This window comes from Puma concolor, chromosome B4 (assembly GCF_028749965.1).
Source record: "Puma concolor isolate L17-30 chromosome B4, mPumCon1.1.hap2, whole genome shotgun sequence".
Taxonomy (NCBI): domain Eukaryota; kingdom Metazoa; phylum Chordata; class Mammalia; order Carnivora; family Felidae; genus Puma; species Puma concolor.
In genome coordinates this window covers 82641376-82663193 of record NC_141673.1, presented here as the reverse complement: position 1 = coordinate 82663193, position 21818 = coordinate 82641376, and the positions used below count along the sequence as shown (strand labels likewise).

General features: G+C 39.1%; 1 protein-coding gene across 1 annotated transcript in view; it reads right to left on the bottom strand.

The window, feature by feature from the left end:
- The window catches only part of TM7SF3 (transmembrane 7 superfamily member 3), a 35140-nt gene extending 13952 nt beyond the window's left edge, over positions 1–21188 (bottom strand). Inside the window, exons 1-6 of the mRNA XM_025930667.2 lie at positions 20975–21188; positions 11567–11721; positions 8150–8300; positions 5572–5692; positions 4644–4815; positions 257–434 (exon numbers count right to left, since the gene is read on the bottom strand). Coding sequence (XP_025786452.2) covers positions 257–434; positions 4644–4815; positions 5572–5692; positions 8150–8300; positions 11567–11721; positions 20975–21065 — 868 coding nt within the window. The 5' untranslated portion in view covers positions 21066–21188. The remainder of the gene's footprint in view (positions 1–256; positions 435–4643; positions 4816–5571; positions 5693–8149; positions 8301–11566; positions 11722–20974) is intronic.
- Positions 21189–21818: the final 630 nt, after the last annotated feature.

Genomic DNA, 21818 nt, shown 5'->3' with positions numbered 1-21818 from the left:
TTTACAAATTTGTCTTGTCTGGCTCATCTCCCCTGCTGGAACATAAGCTCCGAAAGAGCAGGTGTCTTGTCTGTTTTGTTCACTGCTGTATATATACCTGTGCCTAGAAACAGATGGAATAATGTAGGGGCTCAAAAGGCATCTACTGAATGAAGACTAGACAAAAGCACTTTTTAATATTCTTATGTTCTGTATTGGTTGACATAAACCTGCAAAGTCGAAGAAGAAATTTCAAAGTTTAAATCCATATACTCACCAAGGGAAGAACAATTACCCTCCACAGCCGCAAAGCTGCAAGCATATGTATGAGCAGGAACATAAGCAGCAGATGTATTTAGAAATGGATCCCGAACAACAACGTTATAAATGACACCTTGTCCTCGGAGGGAGGAGAAGGAAACAGTTGTCTTATCATTAGCTGTGAGGGTAACCACCTGAAGCCAAAAATAATCTGTGATTAGTGTTCAGATTTTTTAAAAAAGCTGTGCTATTATAATCCCACCTACATGTGATATTAAATTGTAATATTAAGTTATAATTCCTGTTTAAAATACATACCGACCCATTTAGCTCTGTCAAAAGATTGTCCTACACAGTTTATATATATGCTACTATAAGGAAGTTCTTACACAAAATGCTTCTAAAGTTTTTGTATAGCATCAAATGTCAACGATGTAAGTAAAAGTGTAAACACTAGGACAAAATTGAAATTTTTTTTCTCATATGCTAGATTATAAACACAAGGGCAAGAGCCAGATTTATTATGCTCACTAGTCCTTCTTCTCTTCATACTCAGCACAATGCTTGACACAGAGTTAGTGTTCAACAAATGTTAGCTATTGCTACTAGCTATAGAACTGTCATAGACAAGTGTTTACTAACATCTCACAGGACCCATTTATTTTTGTGTAACAGACTCTGCAGTAAGAAAACATTCCACATAGTTGTATTATGCAGTAGTCTTTCACTTCAAAAACTCCCTTTTAAAGCTTGTTAATTTTTAGATAGGTAACAGAAGATATGTGTTTTTAGATATATGTAACAGAAGAAACAAAGGCCCTACATGGCCAGAATACACAAATATGTTCCTGCTAATAAAAGTTAAAACATTTAATATTAGAGTTTCAGGAATAATTACAAGCCTCTTAGAAAACTTCTGTTTAAAAATATTGCTTAGCCTTCAAAAATATGTTTCTGGCAAAGGACTGGTCAAGTTCAACAAAATGTTAACATTACCTCCTACCCCCAAATTTTTTATTATGAATAATTCAACCTTATAGAAATGTTGAAAGAATAAAATGAATGAACTATATATACCACCACTTATATTTAACAATTGTTAATGTTTTGTATTTCTTTTATTCCTCTCTCCTTCTTGCTCTTTTTCCTGCTGAATCATTTTACAGTAAGTTACAGATACAACATTTCACTCCTAAATGCTTCAATGTGCACACTCTAAAACAGTGTTTCTCAAACCTAATGTGCCTGTAAATCACTGGTAAAACTTGTTATAATTCAGATTCTGATTCTGTTGGTCAGAGGAGGCACCCGAGAGAGGGTCCACTTTTCTAGCACTCTTCAGGTGATGTCAATGCTACCCATTCATCTACACTCTGAGTAGCAAGGCACTAAGTGCAAGGGTATTCTATAAATCCCTAATGCTTTTGCTCACCTAAGAAAATCAATAATCTCTTATAATCTAATACACAGTCCATATTCAGATTTTCCCGAATGTCTTTTAAAGCTGTTCCCCACCGCTTAACCAAAATCCAACCATTTTATGCATGGTGTTTATCTCCAATCTAGGATCATCCTTCCCATCACTCCCTCCTACCCATCCAATGACCTTTAAGGAGATCCAAGAACAGTTGTCTTATAGGGGCATCTGACTGGCTCAGTTGGTAAAGCATGAGACTCCTTTTTTTGTTTTTTTTTTAAGTTTATTTATCCATTTTGAAACAGAGAGAGTGAGTCAGAGAGAGAAGGAGAGAGAGAATCCCAAGCAGGCTCTATGTTGTCAGCGCAGAGCCCAATACAGAGCTCGAACTCACGAACTGGGAGATCATGACCTAAGCAGAAACCAAGAGTTGGATGCTCAATGGACTGAGCTGCCCAGGTGCCCCAGCATGCGACTCTTGACCTCAGTATTGTAAATTCAAGTCCTACATTGGGTGTAGAGATTACTTAAAAATAAAATAAAAAAAAAAAAAAAACAAAAAACAAAACAAAACGAAACAAGAGCAGTTGTCTTACTGAACATTCCACAATCTGGATTTGTCAGATTGTGCTCAAGGTATCCCACTTATTCTTTTATCCCACGTATTTTCTGCAAACAGGAATTACAATGGACTGAATTCAGTTAAACATATTTTGCTAGAATACTTTATAGATGATGCTGATGATGTCAGATTGTGCCGTATGAGCATATAACGCAAGCCAACCTGCCATCAGTGAATCTAACTGACCACATGGATAAGATGGAGACCCTCAGATCATTCCATTTCAAAAGTACTTTTCCCTTTGGCAATTAGAATTAATCTCAGCATGCTATTTAGGCATCCTGAGAATATCCTGTTCCCCAACAATCTTTCATCTGATGATCCTTGCCTGAATTATTTCACTAGGGTTCAAAGAAAGGTGATTTTCTAATCCTAATACTCCTTCTACATATATTGGCCAGTATTATTCAGTAAAGAGCTTTCTCTCATCAACTAGGATGAATTTCAGTTCCTCTTTTACAAAAGGCAGTGTAAATTCCTTCCCTGTATCAATTTCCAGAGTAATTTGGTAGAAGAATCTTCTCCAATGATAGCAACTGACGAGTTTTCTTTTTCTTTTTTTAAAAAAAAAATATTTTTTTTGATGTTTATTTATTTTTGAAGGAGAGACAGAGCATGAGGAGGGAGGGGCAGAGAGAGAGGGAGACACAGAATCCGAAGCAGGCTCCAGGCTCTGAACTGTCAGCACAGAGCCCGAAGCAAGGCTTGAACCCGTAAACCACAAGATCATGACCTGAGCCAAAGTCAGAGGCTTAACCGACTGAGCCACCCAGGTGCCCCTCTTTTTTTTTTTCTTTCTTAATATCAGTGTGGTCTTGTTTTTATTCAAAACTTATAAGCAATCATTATTCTTTTTGATGACCGAATTGTCCCAAAGTTGGCCAGTATAAACCTCTTCAAAGTCTCCAGTTTTTCACACATGTCCTCATTAGTCACGGAGGGTTTCCTTCAACTCTGGCATACAATATTCTAACTCTTAACTTAAAGTTAAAAAGTAACCTAAAAAGCTCCTCTTATATGAATTCTTGTATTCTTCATGAGAATACAATCAATCTTCAAAATTTTCTATGTAAAAAGGCAACTGGTAAACTTATCCAAAAGACCTTCCAAATTTGTGAATAAGCACAGTGAGTTTTCTTGTATAAGGCTCCTTCTTAGCATGCGACCATGACATCCTAGGTGACATGGCAACAAAATGAGATCTTGCTCTTCAACAGACTGAGGCCCCTGGGCTAATCACGTATGCTCTGTTTCAGTCACTTCTTTCTACCTAATCTGTAACCTATCAGCCCTCTGGGAAGAATCAGAGCAGTCTATAAAAACTCTACCCATTAACCATTAGACTGAAGGATGAACCTGTAGGTTACACTGCTTTCAGGTACCTTTTAAGACATAAATCCTGCCCTCCACAAAAATGATCTATAGCATGAATCTCAAATTTTAATATGCATAGGAATCACTTTGGGACCTCAAAACTCAAATTTTGATTCAGTCGGTCCTGGGTGGAGCTGAGGAGTCTGTAATTCTAACAAACTCCCAGGTGATGCCAATGCTGCTGGGGGTCGGTACCCTACACTTGGTATACCAAGAGTTTACAGGGGTTCAAAAGGTCAGAGAAAACTTTTGCTCCAAGTTAGAGGCTTTGAGTTTGGGTTTAAATATTAATGACAACGTGTGGGCACCTAGGTGGCTCAGTCAGTTAAGGGTCCAACTCATTGGTTTCAGCTCATGTCATGATCTCAGTCTGCGAGGGTTCGAGCCCTGAGTCAGGCTCTGTGCTGACAGCGCGGAGCCTGCTTGGAATTCTCTCTGCCCCTCCTCTACTCATGCTTTCACACTCTCTCAAAATAAATAAACCTTAAAAATATATATATATTAATGACAATATGTACATCCTTAAACAGTTTCTCATTGTCTTTTGTCAAAACACTGTAACTTTTACACTTGCCAAGTTTTTTTTTTTTTAACATTTATTCATTTTTGAGAGACAGAATGTGAGTGGGGGAGGGGCAGAGAGAGATGGAGACGCATAATCTGAAGCAGGCTCCAGGCTGTGAGCTGTCAGTACAGAGCCCAACGTGGGTCTCTAACTCACGAACCGTGAGATGATGACCTGAGCCGAAGTCAGAGGCTTAACCGGCTGAGCCACCCAGGCGCCCCAAAATGTAATACAATTTAAAGCACTTCCTCAAAAGCCAACACTACTCTGGGATATCACTAACAAGACAATAATGAAATAAAAGATAATAAAGTGAGAATCCCAGAAAGACCAAGGACACAGTAAAGAAATAAGCTCCAGGAAGCTTCTCCCCTTCCCAGCTCTTACAAATCTGGCCCACACAAATTGTTAAGAACCAGATTTACCTTGATAGCATTGGCCTTCACCTGAGGCACCTCGGCCATCCTCTGCAGATGCTTTAGCAACCCCTCTTCGGTGAGGTCATTCTCAGGCAGAAAATACTGATAGACATCATACAGCAACCTCCACCTAGAGTCCTGTTCCATCCCAATGTCACATGGCGGAGGATTTGTGCCTCTAAAGTCAACCAACAAAATTGAACATCAATCTCTTGTGGTGCATGTCCCATCTATAAAAGGAACCAAAAGCTCAAATTTCAAACTTCTGCATCGATTCCAATTTTGGCATTGTGAAGAAAAGTAACATACTGAGAGGCAGTATGGCTAAATAACCAGATGCTAATAATGTCAGTCAGGCCTGGAGTGAAATGTAGCTTCGCCACTTGTTAGCTATGTGTATGTGGGCATGTCACTAAATCTAACCCTTAGGGAACCACTCTATAAAATAAAAACACCACCTCTTCTGAATAAAACTGTTAGGATTAAATGGACAAGAAGATACAGCATTCAGCACTATGGATGATGCACAAACAGCATTCAAATGTTACTCAATGTTAGCTATCATTACTATTAAAGTACAAACTAAGGCAGAGTTTTAATTAATATAATAAAATCTTTACGAAAAGATACGGGTGTTTCATGGCTTCAGAATGCTTTCCATATTCAAAACTCATTACAGAAACTAAATGTACGTCTAAGCTCACAATAGGACTCAACATCTGGCTCTTCCTAAGAATGGAAGGGGCCAATGTTAATTGTGACAGCTTGAAGTATTACTTACAATGCTTAAATTACCTCCATTCTGAAAAAAAGAAAAAGTGAACAATTCAAGTTTACTAAAGAGAACCATGAATTTTGAGAGTTTACCGAATCTACATAGTAGCTGATCATGTATGTCCTAAAAGCAGTTTTAGGAGACAGGAAATAGACATACCTTGCATAGCCAAGGTTTGCTGGGGCAAATTTAATAGTTGTCTCAAAGAAATTATACTCCAAGTAAATGTTGGGATCAATATCTAAATCAAACTCCAAATTACAGCCTCCAGGGATAGGATCTGGATGAAAAAAGGTAAGTTACTCAACATAGAATTCTTATATATTCAAATCATACTCAGGAAACCAGAACTCTACTCTTATAAGAACTTCCCATAGAGAAGCTAAATAAATATAATAGAGCTTCTGGTTTTACACTACCACATGAACTGAGATTAAAGAAGGAAAAGTTAATTGAGGTTAGCAAGCAATTTCTGTAAAAGGGTGTGATTGGGAACATTTCAGGTTTCACACACCTGGCCGTTTCTGTGGCAACTACTGAACCCTGCCCTCATGGCACGAAAGCAGCCATAGGCAGTAACGTAGGCAAACACGGCCATTTCTAGTAAGAGTTTATGTACAAAACATGCAGACGCTGGATTTGGCTCATGGTCTATGTTTGCCAACCCCTGCTCTAGACTTGAAAAGGTCTGGAAACAGATACTCTTGAGCTGGTATCCAAGAATGGGCTCCAGGGGTCCCAAGAACACCCTGAAATTGTATGCCAAGTGTCGAATGTGTGCATGTCCTAAGGAGAGAGGTTTTCGTTAGATTTTGAGAGTCTACAAACCCACAAAAAGAGCTTAAGAACCCAGGGATAAAGGGGAAAAAACACTGCCAAAGAGAAAAGGAACTCCACAGTAATAAAGAAAGGGGTGTCCACTTTTCACATGCTTCTTTCAACAGGAAGAAAGATGATGTCATCCTCAGTGCTGAAACAGTATGTGTATATAAAGTAGTAAAAATAAAAGACTCTCAAGATCACATATCAGAATAGCATTTGGATATTTAATTAAATACAAATTTTGGGTATTCCACTTACATTAATAATGTGGCTAAAACAGCTCTTTTTTTCTCATTAGGAATCCTATTCATGCCCTTCAGCATGACAAAACTTAAGTCACTTGACATGAGCTCAACTCTATACGAAGAACTGTATATGGTGGACTCAAATGGAAAGGTTGAGATAAGACAGATCAAAGTAAACCAAGTTCAAGATCTACAAGATCTCAATTTCACACACACTCATCCGATCAATCACTCCCATGGTTGGGTCCTGGTTTCCGTAAACTGATGGAATTCTGGTGGTTGACTTCCCCTGGCCAGTTCTGTAATGGAGAAACTGAACATGTGCCTATGTTTCAACATTGCTCTTCTTTCATACTCTCCTTTTCCTGCATTTACAAATCTTTACCACACCCGAGAAAAGGATACGGATTGGAACTGAAGCCGTACTGTTCGTGATTTTTCTTTATACGCTGTCCTCGATAAAAAGTCAAAGGCTCTGGTTTTCCTTTTCTAAATAAATTACCCTTTGCTACATATAACACAAGGAGTGGTCGAAATTTCCTCACCTCACCTTCACTCCTCAAGCACTGTAATCTAGTTTTCATCCCCATTGTGCCACTAAAATGAGTGTCATTAAAGGCCACTGCTGACTCTTCACTGCGCTATCATATGGACACTTTCAGTCACTTCCTTGACTCCTCTTTAGTCTTATGCTTATTCCTCAGCAGTTAGCATCCCCCGAAACAGTGCCCGACATGTGGTAGGCACCTTGAAAGTATCTGCTATTATGTTTTCCAGATAAGTCTCTAAGTACATGCCTAGACAATCTTACTCACTTCTCTGGCTTTTACTAAGAACCTTTTAGTTGGACATCTAACCTCAGCGCTCCACTCCATACCCTTAAACTCCCTACTATGCCCTTCCATCCAGATGTCCTGTAAGCATCTCAGATTCACAGTGTCCCTAACTGTAGTCACAACTACCCCATCCTTATCACCTAAACCAATCCAGCATCACAACTCTATCTCAACCCTACCTATTTTGCATCACTATCTCCCAGCTAGCCAAATGGGAAGCCTATATTCCTCCTTTTCATAATCCATAACCACTGGTCATTGTGTCTTATCAGTGCTACTTTCCAAACACCTTCTCACTTTGAGCGCTTAAAGGTATGCTGAGTCTTGACTCTGCTATGCCCTCTCCAAATACTCCCCACACTGCTTCTAGAGTTAATTTTCTGATAGCTGAAATACAGATCATTCCTCTGCTTAAAAGTGCAACGCTCCTTCAGAATAGAATGTAAACCTTAAATTGTACACAAAGCCCTTCACACTCTGGCTCCAGCCACACCCAATATTCTGCCATTCTCTAAATACTCTCCATTCTTCTCCCATGCCTTCCTCTGCCTGGAATAATCAGATAAAGTGTTAAGGACGGTACCTTGCCTTTCTGTTAATGCTTTTTCAAGGGCTCCTTAAATTTTTTTTTTTTTTAATTAATGACTGCATTCTCCTATGCCCCTACCTGGGCTTTCAATCATCATGCTCTGATTCCTTTGCTGTTAAAATCTTTGATCCAATATACTGTACTTGCAATAAACACTTTTAAAAGGATTATAGTTTCCCCTGAATTTTCATGAAAAAGTTCCACAATCTGGAGAGTAAATAGAAAGTCGAAAACAGGAAGGTTACCTCTTTCTGAATAGGAGAGTGGAATGGCCATGTTTTGGACAGGCTCAGCATCTAAAGTCTGCAAATACAAAGTGCACATACTCTGCTCTGGTCTAAGAATGAAAACCAGTCCTTTGTCAGTGCCTGTCCCTGAGGTATTGGGAAGGAGAGTCTGCAATAAGGTAAAAAAGAATCATCATGAATAAGGAGTTGAGCGAAATATTTAAATTCCAGACTTGATCTAGTATGCATGTCCTATTTCAAACTTTCTCAAAACAAGAACAAACACAGACCTTCCTTATATAATTAAAGAATTCTTTTCATGTCTATATATGGGTGCACACACGTACACATGGAAGAACTACTGAAGTATATGACCTTTGATAGGAATAGCAGATGCACAGTGAAATTCTCAAGTTTTTCAATTCCCCAAATTAAGATTTCCTATGTAAAGTACTAAGACTACTGTCAAAAGAAAAAACAATTCAGTAGAGAGTTTGGTGTCCTTTATTCAAGGAAAAACAACCCACAGACTGGGGGAGAACAGTGCCTTACAAGCAGTGGAGCACTGTTCCTGAGGCACTGGGGGCAAAAGTGAGTTTTATAGCTCACTTTGGCTAGGACGTCAGGGATTTCCTTATAAAGGCTAGCAGGTCCTATTTCCTAAAGCTAGCTAGCTAAAGCAGAGTTGTAGCACTGTGACTAGCATGCTAGGTTTATCGGACAGGAGAAGTGCAAGTTGACTCAGGTTTAGATTTGTGATATGAACCGGGCCAGTGAGCCAGCCTCCATCTCGTAGGTCCAATATACAAATTAACTATCACTACAAAGACAAAAAGATGAGCACTGTCCCTAAACTGGAAAGTTTTTTAAATAAAATGAGCTATAACTGACATATTATAAACTACACATAAAGAATACTATAGGGGCGCCTGGGTGGCTCAGTTGGTTAAGCATCCAACTTTGGATCAGGTCATGATCTCAGGTCATGATTTCGGGAGTTCAAGTCCTGCTTCAGTCTCTGTGCTGATAGGGCGGAGCCTGTCTGGGATTCCCCGTCTATCTCTCTCTGCCCCTCATCTACTCATGCTATCTCTCTCTCAAAATAAATAAGCCTAAATAAGTAAATAAAATGCTATGTAAGTACTGATATACATAGACACTTGTGGAACCATCATCACAATCAGGATTATCCTCCTTATTCTTCCACTCAACCATTCCCTAACTCCATCCCTTCACCCCAACAATCTGGAAAGCTTTTTGAATAACAAAATACTAAGTTAAGAGGTAGTAGATTCAGAGCGTTTTCTTAAAGCTAAGAAAAAGCGAGGAAAAAGCGTCAGATGGGTTTCAACTTGACAAGCCTAAGGGAAAATGACTCAAATACTAATTGAGGAACTGCAGAGTCAACAGTTTCAAAGAACCACCTGCTCTGATGACCTAAAACAACCCAAAGTGCCACACTTCCTCCGGAAGGGTATTGGAAACAGACACTATTCTCTTCACACGGACCACTCATCTTTAGAGCTATGTGCAATTCTGGTCATCAGTTTCTCAGGAGTATAAATAGAGTGACAACTATGGCCCATCCAAGAAAGGAAGAGGATTATAATTCAGGATAACTAAAATCTGCCCTACATAAAAACGGAGGCCCAACGTGCTGTTCATTCAGGCCACTTCAGTCACATAGTTATGTGGACATTCCTTTGTCCAAGCTGTTTCCTCAAACGTAAAAACATGCATTAAGGCTACTTTGTTGAGCTGTTGTGAGAATTAATTACATGGAAACCAAACACAGGGGTTCCTAACTAGGAGCCGCAGAGGCCCAATGAATTTCCAGAGGTGCCCATGAAATTATACAAATGTATCCATGTTTTGCTGGGTAGAGGGTCCAGAGATTTCAGTGGATTCAAAGTCCATGGCCCCAGAAGGGCTTAAGAATCATCGACTTAGCCCCTAGTAAGCATGCAAAAAAAAGTAAATCCCTTTTTTCTCAATCCTTTCTCTTCTTTCAAATGTTGTCTTTGCTCTGATGTTATTAAAGAAATCATGTGTGTAGCATTTTACTATGTCTCCTATGAAAGGGCCTGAATAGGAAGTTTCCTTTGGATTTTAGTGCCAGAAAAAAAAACTTGGTTTCCCTGAGGAACTGGCGTGATTTTTCCTTCTAAGAAAGTTAAAACATTTAACAAGCTTTGATCTCTGCTCTGGCAAAATCTGAGTGGGGGTCATAAACACCATTAACTCTTGCAATTTATATAATTTATTCCTTCTTCTCCTTGATCAAACTCTTTCATTTCTAGCCTATTAAACTACCAAATGCACTATCTCAAAACCTTTATGGCAGGGAAAAGAATGCAAGTATACCAAATATTTAGTATGAAAGGTAGTATGACCAATGCCTACAGAATATATATGAATTGGACTAAGACCACTTAGTTTAGCAAATTTCAGAATATTAAAAGATAGGCTTATAACAATAGATAGGCTTAGGACGAATAAAAAGCAGCATGACTTCATACACGCTGAAATGCATTTATTAGTGCAAGGGGATCATATAGGCTGAATAAAAATAGATTTATAAAAGGTTAATGTAAATGGCAGTTCCTTAATGAGTTGAGCAAATCTAGGGCATCTGAAACACTTCCCAAAGGTGAGGCTGAGGTTAAAGGGTTTAGTGATGATCTCTGAAATAGAGTCTTAAATGCTCCTGGAAGCACAACACTAGGCTAGATGACCTGGGTGTTGGGCTTCTTTTGTTTCTGTGAGATTCCAAAGAATAAAGTTGAATCTACAAGTGTCTTAGTAATCTTAGTAAACACTAAATGGCTGCACAATGACGGAAACCCATCAAAACGTATTCAGAGGTAAAAATCATCAAGGACCCAAGAGAGTAAGAAAAGGTGAGAAATCACATGCAGATAGGAGACATCTGGCAGAGCCCACCCTTCCCCCCAAATTCAGCACTCTCCCACCCCCTCTTTAAGTCAGAGGTCACCACACTCAAGAAAGGCCCAACATGGGGCGCCTAGGTGGCTCAGTCAGTTAAGCCTCTGAATTCAGTTCAGGTCACGATCTCACAGTTCATGAGTTCAAGCCCCGCATCGGGCTCTGTGCTGACAGCTCAGAGCCTGGAGCCTGCTTTGGATTCTGTGTCCCTCTCTCCCTCTCTGCCTCTCCCCCTCTTGTACTCTGTCTCTATCTCTCAAAGATAAATAAACATTAAAAAAAAAAATTAAAAAAAAAAAAAAAAAAAGGCCCAAGACACACAGACACATGCCTCTTAGCCAGTCTAAATCACTAAGTTGACTGGATCCAATCTTGATTTTTTTCTTTTAAGGGCATAAAGTTAAACATAAAGAGGAATGCAATTCTCATGTTTATACTAAATACAAGACCCTCAAATATGGTGTTTAAGAAATAACTCTCTGTACTTACCTTAGAAAAAGAAATTGTTGTATTCTGATACTGTGAGTGTATTTGGAAAATAAGAAAAGACACATTGCTGGAAATATGACGCAAAATGGCATCCTCTGGAAAGGGCCTGTTGAGCTCGAAGTATCTAAACTTCCCTACAGAAAATTCAAGAAGACCTGCAATGGGAGAAACATTTCATTGTAACATCTGAACCTGTAATATCAATTTGTAGAAATCACATACGTAAACATACATGCATTGCTTATTTTAATTCTCAAAAAACCTGGGGAGATAAATAATATTACTACTCCTATTTTACCGATGACGACAAATTGGCTTAAAGAGGGGAAGCAGCTAGTAAATGGTGGAACTGAGAAAGAGAGGTGTTTCAAAAGATGTGAACAATACTTAGAGTGCTGAGGATGCCTGAGTATGTTCAAGAATGCCCAAGGTGTCCAGCTCCTCGAACCCAGAAAAATCTCCCATTGCAGCAGCGATAATAATTATTCAAAATAGAGCCCTGGGGGGCACCTGGCTGGCTCAGTCAGTAAAGCATGAGACTTCTGATTGTCCTGATCAAGCCTTTTGTGGTACAGAGTTTACTTTTTAAAAAATTCAAAAAACTAAAAAATTAAAAAACAAGGGCCCCCGAATTTAAGGTTTAACCTTGAGGAGGTACTAACAACTATGAATACACTGAGGTTAAAAACAGAACTTGGAATGCCTGGGTGGCTCAGTCAGTCGGCCAAGCATCCGACTCCTGATTTCAACTCAGATCATGATCCCAGGGTCTTAGGATTGAGCCCTGTGTTGGGCTCTGTGCTGAGCAGGGACCCTGCTTGTGACTCTCCCTCACTCTCCCTCTGTCCTTCCCCCCACTTGTGCTCTCTCTCTCAAAAAAATAAACTATAAAAATAAAGTAGAAAAAAAGATTTAAATTTAATAAAGATGAAAGAGTTGGTGAGATAGATTATAGGTCACTAGCATTCCATAGTGGAACGGTTTTATTTTAAAAGGAAATTAAAGTCAGTGGGTGGCAAAGGAGAATACCCCAGACATTAAATAACTTCAAACCCATTTTTATGTACCATTTCCCAAATGGGCTAATTTTCAACATTTTTTTTTTTAAATACAAGTACTACTTCTGGATGATTTAAAAAAAAGACTAACAATGGCTAACCAAAAAAGCTGAACAGAACATACAAAGAATCCTACGATGAGATCAAAGGTTACTCTCCATAAATTCCCCAAATTCCACTGATGCCATTATATTACCTTCATAACTTTTTATAAGTGATAGAAAAAAAGTGATTTGTAGTTATGATTTAATTTCTAAAACTCCAGAGAAAATTTTAATACTGGTAACAATGACAAATTAAGATGGTATATTTCCTTCTATTTATGTTACTGGAAACACATTTTACATTTTATGTAGAACAAAACTCCAGCCAGAATACAGGTAAAAATATCAGGACGTATTTAACAAAATCTGGGTAGGAAAGTCTAGAAAATGTGAGAGAGTTTTTTGTTTTCCTTTTTATAAAGGGAAACAAGAAAAAATTTTTTACATTTTCCAGGCCTTCCCATTATCATGATTATTTTATCAGGAAACCAAATTATACATAAAATTAAGCGGATCTCAGTAAGTGGCCCTAAAAACATTGCATGTAATGTATTTTGGTCCCATCTATCCTGTCTTCCAAGTCTTAAAAATGTCCACAAATTCTAGCCTGTCAAACTAAAAACAGTATGTTTGTTTTCCCAGGAATTAATTGGATTTCCATCATTTAACTATCTGTCCAAAGCACTCAATTCATTTTTCACTTTGCATTTCTTTTAACTCCAGTGTGGTTAACATAACAGTGTTATAGTAGCGTCAGGTGTAGCACTCAGCTCATTTACCATCCTGCCTCTTCTAGTAATATTTCCAGTCTTTGTATTTGTTTGTTTTGTTTTAGTTTTTCCCTTTTCTTCCCCATTTTCTCTATTTGACAAATACTTATGAAGTACTTATGGACTACCTGCTCACCTACTGGGTACTGTGACCAAAACTGGTACAAGTAAATTTGTAAAGGTTCCCCAAGATTTCTGTAATTGTCACTAAATTTGCCCCTAAGTATATCTTAGAAATGGTTTTGATAATCTGTGTCGATCTCCCCTTACACAGGCCTTGAATCAAGACTCTATGCAGAACCTTTAGAAGCCCTGGAAGAGATTAAAGATACCACCTAGTGAAGTCCTGTGTCAAGCTTTTCTTAGCCTTCCCTTAACCTATCACACAGGGGTGAAAATAAATCACAACTCAGAAAGACTTGGAAAACCAAAGTTTTCAGTGCTTTAAAAGGCAGTAAGGAAAGACAGGACCACAGAAATTGAAATACATAATTAAACAGCTGGTAACTTAAAGTAAATAGGGGTACTGAAAGTAGGTATCCTTGTGAGTATATGAATACATATTAAGTGATTTTTCGTTTCTTCACACATCACTGTTTATCAAATTTCTGTAGTGACAGTGAGAGGTTCTTATCAGAAAGAAACTGCACAATTTGAAAAACTTCCATTTTTTTTTTTTAAATTTCCATTCTTGATGGCACTCAAAACACAGGTTCTACCTCAACACTTCATCTCAAATTTATAAAACAGGAACACACCCCAGACAAAATGATGACACTCTCAACACTCTTGTCACTCATTTTGTTTTTCCTGTAAATTGGTAATATTTGTCCAGACAATATATAACCCTTATTATAGAAAGGTAAGAAATGTAGAGAAAATCAATACCTCCATCCAAGTATACTGTGCAGAAATAATCACTATTAACACACTGATATACATCTTTTAGGACTTAGATATCATGTAATATTTCTATCTACATAGATGGAAGAAGAAATATAAATATGTCTGATACAGCCCATTTAATAGGACATACTTATCTCTGAACATCAATACAAATAATTCTAGCTTTACCATTTTATTTTTATTTTTAATTTACATCCAAATTAGCTAGCATATGGTGCAACAATGATTCCAGGAGATTCCTTAGTGCCCCTTCCCATTTAGCCTATTCTCCCTCCCACAACCCCTCCAGTAACCCTCTGTCGTTCTCTATATTTTTGAGTCTCTTCTGTTTTGTCCCCCTCCCTGTTTTTATATTATTTTTGTTTCCCTTTCCTTATGTTCATCTGTTTTGTTTCTTCAAGTCCTCATATAAGTGAAGTCATATGATACTTTTCTCTAATTTCACTTAGCATAATACCCTCTAATTCCATCCACGTAGTTGCAAATGACAAGATTTCATTCTTTTTGATTGCTGAGTAATACTCCATAGTATATATATACCACACCTTCTTTATCCATTCATCCATTGATGGACATTTGGGCTCTTTCCATACTTTGGCTATTGTGGATAGCTCTGCTATAAACACCGGGGTGCATGTGTTTCTTTGAAACAGCACACCTGTATCCCTTGGATAAATGCCTAGGAGTGCAATTGCTGGGTCATAGGATAGTTCTATTTTTTGTTTTTTGAGGAGCCTCCATACTGTTTTCCAGAGTGGCTGTACCAGCAGGCATTCCCACTAGCTTTACCATTTTAAAAGTTATATAATATTCCATTCTGTATGTAACCATTAATTATTCAACAAATCCCCTACTGATGAACATATAGGCTGTTACCATTCCAGCATAAATAGAAAATAATAGTTGTTTTTGTGAAAGAGTCTTCTAGAAAGCATATACACATATCAGGCAGTAAAACCTATTTGAAGTTTTTGCTGTGACAGTGTTAACAGATCACCTTTGATCTTCAATGGTTAAATTACCTAAGAAGTCTTGTTCTCATTTAGAAAATCAGAAAGAAAACAAACAGCCCATGTGAAAATATATAATGATCAGGACCATAACATTAAGTTACAGTCTCTGCTTCTGACTTCAATAAAAACACCTGGTTACAACTTTCATCTATTACTTCCTGGATTTCCAAAAGTTATGAAAAGATGACATCTCACTCACCCTCTTTCCCTAATCAAATACCGGTAGCAAGAACCAGGCAGATGCCAGATAACAAAGGAGACACTGCATTCATAATTTAAATAACTGATCACTTGACAAAATAAGTAGGGGTATTAAAAGGAGGTGCCTCTGGGGGTGTATTGTAAATAATTTTTTCTTTGCACGCTTTCAAATTTTCTATAGCACTCCTAAGGTGTCCTTATTAGAAGGAAATTCTCATACAGTGGTTATCCACCCTGGCTGTGTATTACAATCATCTGGAGGTGCTTTTTTTTTTTTAATTTTTTTCAACGTTTTTTATTTATTTTTTGGGACAGAGAGAGACAGAGCATGAACGGGGGAGGGGCAGAGAGAGAGGGAGACACAGAATCGGAAACAGGCTCCAGGCTCCGAGCCATCAGCCCAGAGCCTGACGCGGGGCTCGAACTCACGGACCGCGAGATCGTGACCTGGCTGAAGTCGGACGCTTAACCGACTGCGCCACCCAGGCGCCCCTGGAGGTGCTTTTTAAAAACTATTGCTGCCTAAGCCCCTATCCAGACCAGTTAAATAAAAATCCAAGGGGTTAGGGTCCAAGTGTCAGTTAAAAAACATTTATTGAAATAATATACATACAGGGGCACCTGGGCTGCTCAGTTGGTTAAGTGTCTGACTCTTGATACTGGCTCAGGTCATGATCTCAGGGTTCAGTTCATGGGTTCAAGCCCCATGTCAGGCTCTGTACTGACAGTTCAGAGCCTGTTTAGGATTCTCTCTCCCTCTCTCTCTGCCCCTCCCCTGCATGTGTGTGTGCGTTCTCTCTCTCTCAAAATAATAAACATTAAAAAAAAAAAAAAAAAAAAAAGAAAGAAAAGAAATAACATACATAAAGAGAAGCGCACATAGTTTACACTGCCAGGTGAAGAAACAGCATTCTACCATCTTAGAGGTCTTGTGGCCCGTTGCTATCACTAATTCTTCCCTCCGGCCCAGAGGTACTGTGATCCTAACTTCAAACAAATTGATGGGCTTTGTCTGTTTCTGAAATTAGGTGGAATCATACAGGATGAATTCTTTTGTTTCTAGCTTTTTAAAAATCAATACCATCTGTGAAATTCATCTAAGCTACTACAAGTAACCACGATTTATTCATTCTCATTGTTATATACTTCTTGAAAGGAATAAACCACAATTTACTTATCTATTTTTCGGTAATCAACATTTGGATTATTTCTAGTTTGGAGTTATGAATTATAAAATGAACTCCATACATTTTTTTGTACGTCTTTTGGTACACATATGTACACATTTCTATTGGGTAGATCATAAGAGTAGAATCATCAGGTAATAGGGTATACTTATGCTCTGCTTTAGTAGATACTACCAAAGAGTTACACCGCATGGTTTTGCCAATTCACACTCCATCGACCTGTGGAAGAGTATTCTGGCTGCCCAATAGTCTCACCAACACTTGGTATCATCTGTATCTCTTCCGGGTGCACAGTGGTATATCACTGTGATTTCAATTTGCATTTTCCTACTAAAGAGGTTAAGAACATTTTGGTTTGCTTATTGGCCATTAGATATTCTCTTTGTAAAAGGGTCTGTGTTCAAGACTTTCGTCCGTTTTATTTATGTAAAACAATTTTTTTAACGTTTTATTTATTTTTGAGAGAGAGAGAGAGAGAGCATACAGAGGAGGGCAGAGAAAGAGGGAGACACAGAATCCAAAGCAGGGTCCAGGCTCCAAGCTGTCAGCACAGAGCCCAACGTGGGGCTTGAACCCACAAACCGTGAGATCATGACCTGAGCTGAAGTTGGAGGCTCAACCGACTGAGCCACATAGGCACCCCAAGACTTTTGTCCATTTTAAAAATCAGACTGTCCTGATTGAATTTTAGTTCTTTATACATCATGGGTAAATCTCCCATTCTTGTAAGTTGCTACCTTTACATTAACAGGAGATTTAATTTTAATGTAGTCCAATTTCTTGGGGTTTTCTCTTATGCTTAGTCCTTTTTGTGTCATTCTAACCCAATCTTTGCCAACATATTCTAAGACTGTAAAGCTATATTCCCCATGTTAACTTCTACACCTTTGTTTTACCTTTGATATTTAAGTCTAAAATCAATCTAAAATTTAAAAAATAAGTCTAAAATTGATTTTTATATGTGGTATAAGGCAGGGGGTTAACAGGTTCATGTTTCCATATGTATACCCAGTTGACACAGCAACCTTTATTGAAAATACCAGCATTTCCCTACTACTCTGCAATCCGACTTTTCACATAAGTCACCACATTTGTTGGTTTGTTTCTGGACTCTGACTTGTATTCCAGTGGTCTATTTGTTTCTCCTAACACCAATATTACCTTGTTTTAATTTCTGCCCCCAAATTTGTTCTTTCTCTTCAAGATTATCTTGACTATTTTTGGCCATTTTTCATTTCCATATAAATTTCAGAAAACAGTTTGTCAATTTCCACACACACAAAAAAAATTGCTGGGAATTTGGGATGGCAACGAAGGTATTAAGGAGAAATGATACCTTTATAACACAAAATTTTCTAATTTATGAATCTGAGATATCCCTCTACTTAGCTTCTCAATTTATCTCAAGAATGTTGTATGGTTTTTTTCTGTAGAGATCTTTACATATTCCATTATAACTATCCCTAAATATCCCATATTTCCTGATGCTACTGGAAATTCATTTTTTCTTTTAAATTTTAATTTCTAGTTGCCTAATCACCAATCTGCCTTTTTAAAAAGTTCTCCAAGTGATTGTAATGTTCATTCAGGTCTGAGGACTCCTAACACAATGTTTGATGAATTAGGAAAAGATAATTTTTTTTTTCCTATTCTTAGTTATCTTTAACCTAACTTCTGTGTGAAAATCCTCTGTGAGTGTTACCTTGGCAATCTAACTGCCATTTCACAATTTTTATAGAAGATTGCATATTCACCAAACCATTTGTGGTTTGACTCTTGGCTATGCAGGGCTTTGTTTTATTTGACATTCTTGTGCCTAGTACAGTACCAGTCACATATTTGGCACACAATAAATGGTATATGATTTATGTCCTCAGGAAAGTAATTTACTTCCTCTGGGCCTCAGTTTCCCCACGGCAAAATGGAGGTCACATACTGCATACATCATTTGGCTGCTGAAAGTATAAAACACATAGGGAAAACAATTTCAAGCTGTCCAATGCTACACAATAAAATATTGTTATTAACTTCCATAAGCTTTCCAGTATTTCAGAAGCTCATCTTATTTAGAAAAAAAAGAAAAAGACATCAGACATTCAATTTGGCCCTACCAATAAACTATACATGTCCAGCGTAAGCATCAAAATGAGAAAGAGACTTCCACGGAGTGACAAAGAAAAATACTGAAAATCAAGACTTTAACAATACAGTCTGGCAGAAAATGCATTTAATTTCTACTCAAAGACAGACATGTATCCAAAATATATCCTGAATAAGTTAACAGGAACTTAACTTCTCCTCTAAGCCATCTGGAAAAGGATTCGCTAGCAACATTTTACGAGGCATAATTAGATCTTATGACTTTGGGAGTGGGAAGGAAAAAGACAGCACATCAAACGATATTACAGACAAATGGCTAACATGGAGACAGAGCACTCAGGCCAAGGCTCTCCTCTCAAAAACAATGGCTCGGCTTTTTCTGCCAAAGATGTTTTCTGCCATCTAACTAACCCACAGTCAGGCACTCTTTTCTATTGTTCATATGCCCCCTCCATTCTTACCCAGGGTAATTCTTCTTTCTAATAATTTCTTTCTAAAAATAGCTGCCTAATCCTAATCTTCTCCTTTCCTTTCCCAATCAGATCCTAAACTCAAACCTTAAAGTTATTCAACTCTATTTTTTTTTTTTTACTAAAATTTACCTCTCTGTGCTTTGACACAAATTCTAGATCTGTGAAAGCTTAGTTGTCATAATTCTCTTCAGATGAACTATTAAAAAAAAAAAACCAGTTCAGATACTTAAGTTGGTTGGCATTCAACTGCCCCTCGCCATTTTTCATTTATGTCTTATGAATTTTCATTAGCCCCAGAAGCTGAAAGGACACACAGAAATGTACATACTACCTTTCACACCTTTTAAAAGAGATCATTTTCAACTAAGTATACAAATGGCCTGCTACCTTAAATTTAGCACTACGGATAACACAAACATAGGTATTAAATACAAAAGTACAGAACTAGAAAAGATGTGAATCACAGCCCTCCTGACTCAGGAGCCTTGATCAACTACAAATTCAATCTCTCAAATTCTCCACCTGTTAAAATGGAGACACCATCTCCATTACCTGCCTCATAAGGCTATTCTGAGGAATGAGAATTCACAGAATTAAGGGTAAAGTACCATACTAAATAGAATATTCTTATTGGAGGGCAGCTCTGTTGAAGTGGAAGGGCCATGCAAATTAAAACTGCAGCAAGACACACTTGGGTTCAAATATCACCTGTGCCCCTAGCAATTGTTCACCTGTGTATTAAGCAAAACCCAGGGCCTCAGCTTCATCCTCTGCCAAGCAAGGAGGAGTAATTTACCTCCTGGGATTGTGAGGATTAAATTACAATGCCATGGAAAGCACCTGGCACATACAGCACGTGGTGAACGCTAGTGCCATATTATTAACAAGGCTATTTTTTCTGCAAAAATATAACGGCCCTTTTCAGCTCTGGCCTTAAGTCCTCCGCAGCGATTCTACGATTCGGTTTGCACAAGAGCTTTCCAAACATGAGCAGTGAGGAACACAACCACACTATTCAGAAAATACACTGGTTCAAAACTGCAACTGGTCTCTTAAGCTCAAAATAAAAGAATGTGATTAACCTCACGGAAAAGCACATGATTACCATCAGCCTAGCACAATTAGTGCTTTTTTTACGGTTTATATTAACAAACCACGAGCTATTCACCAAGCACATGCCCTACCATCCAAAGTCCCATTCTGGGTTTACTTTTCCTTTCACACTCCGCAATGTAAAAGCATCCAGATTTTGGAGTGTAAAAAACCTCTGCAGCTTGGAGGAACATCATTCATAGAGCCCTTAGTTCTGCACCAAACCTCGCTGTCCAAGGGCTCAGATATACCACTGGAGAGCAGAGGTGTTTTAATGTGTTAAATTAAACTTACAAACATGGCTTCTCTCAAAGGGAAATAAAAACGTGTCTGAACAGGAGAGTTACTTACCTCTCCCCATTTGCCCAGCCTAAATTAGGAGGTTGACGGTGAGGCCTCCTTAGCATCGAGTTTCCTTCTGCAGGAAAGGACCCTGATCCATTCCCACCGGGTCTGAACTCATCAACTGCCCTGCTACACGGACAGACCCCGAAGAGGGCTGCGACCTTGCAAGATATGCAAAACCAACTTTGGGTTGCAGAAGTGAGGCGCCCCTGACCTTACCCTCGCTGGCGTTCCCGACGGCCTCGGCTCCACCGGTCACACCGGGTTTGGACGCCAGCATCGCCAGAACCAGCAGGCGAAGGAGACCCATGGCTGCCCGGGCCAGGCCCCGCAGCCTCACCGGCGCTACCCGGGGGCGCTCGCGCCGAGTTCCATCACTTTCGAGGTGCACACGCCGCACACCTGCCAGCCCCGCAGCGCCTGCGTGCAACGCCAGCGGTGCCTTCGCCAGCGGTGCCTTCGCCAGCGGTGCCTTCACCCGCGGTGAGGTTTCCTGTTCCGGCAAAAACCTCGCAGCCCCATACTGCGCCTCTCCCCGCCCCCCTTACGTCACCGCCGCGGGTACCCTCCACGGCCGGCGGAGACCGAGGGGCGTTTCCAGCCGGCGCGCGCGCCGCCTCCCGGCGCCCGGCGGCGTCGCTGAGCGCCGCTCACCCAGCGAGTCCCGACGTGCCCGCGCGCGAGTGGGGAGTAGAGGAAACCCCGGGAAGTTCTGTGGTGTAACCTGCACATCGCACTTTTGTATCTTTCCCGGTTACGAAAACCGCCGTTAGAGTAAAAAATAACTTTCTGTTGCGGGCTAACGTCTCCGGGCTCCTGTTCCCGTGTTTAACTGCCGTTTGCAAAAAGGGAAAACAGGAAGGAATCCGGTGCTCAAGACGCACAAACAATGGGGTTTCCCTTAGCTGTTCAGGCTGACGTTAGTATGAAAATGCAGGAAGGAATTGAATTTGTGCACGGATTAGTACATTAGTGATGAGCACCACATTTAAAAATAAAGTTTCATTTTCTCTAAGCGAAATATCCTCGAAATAACCCAACTTCCTCTCCCAAATTTTATATA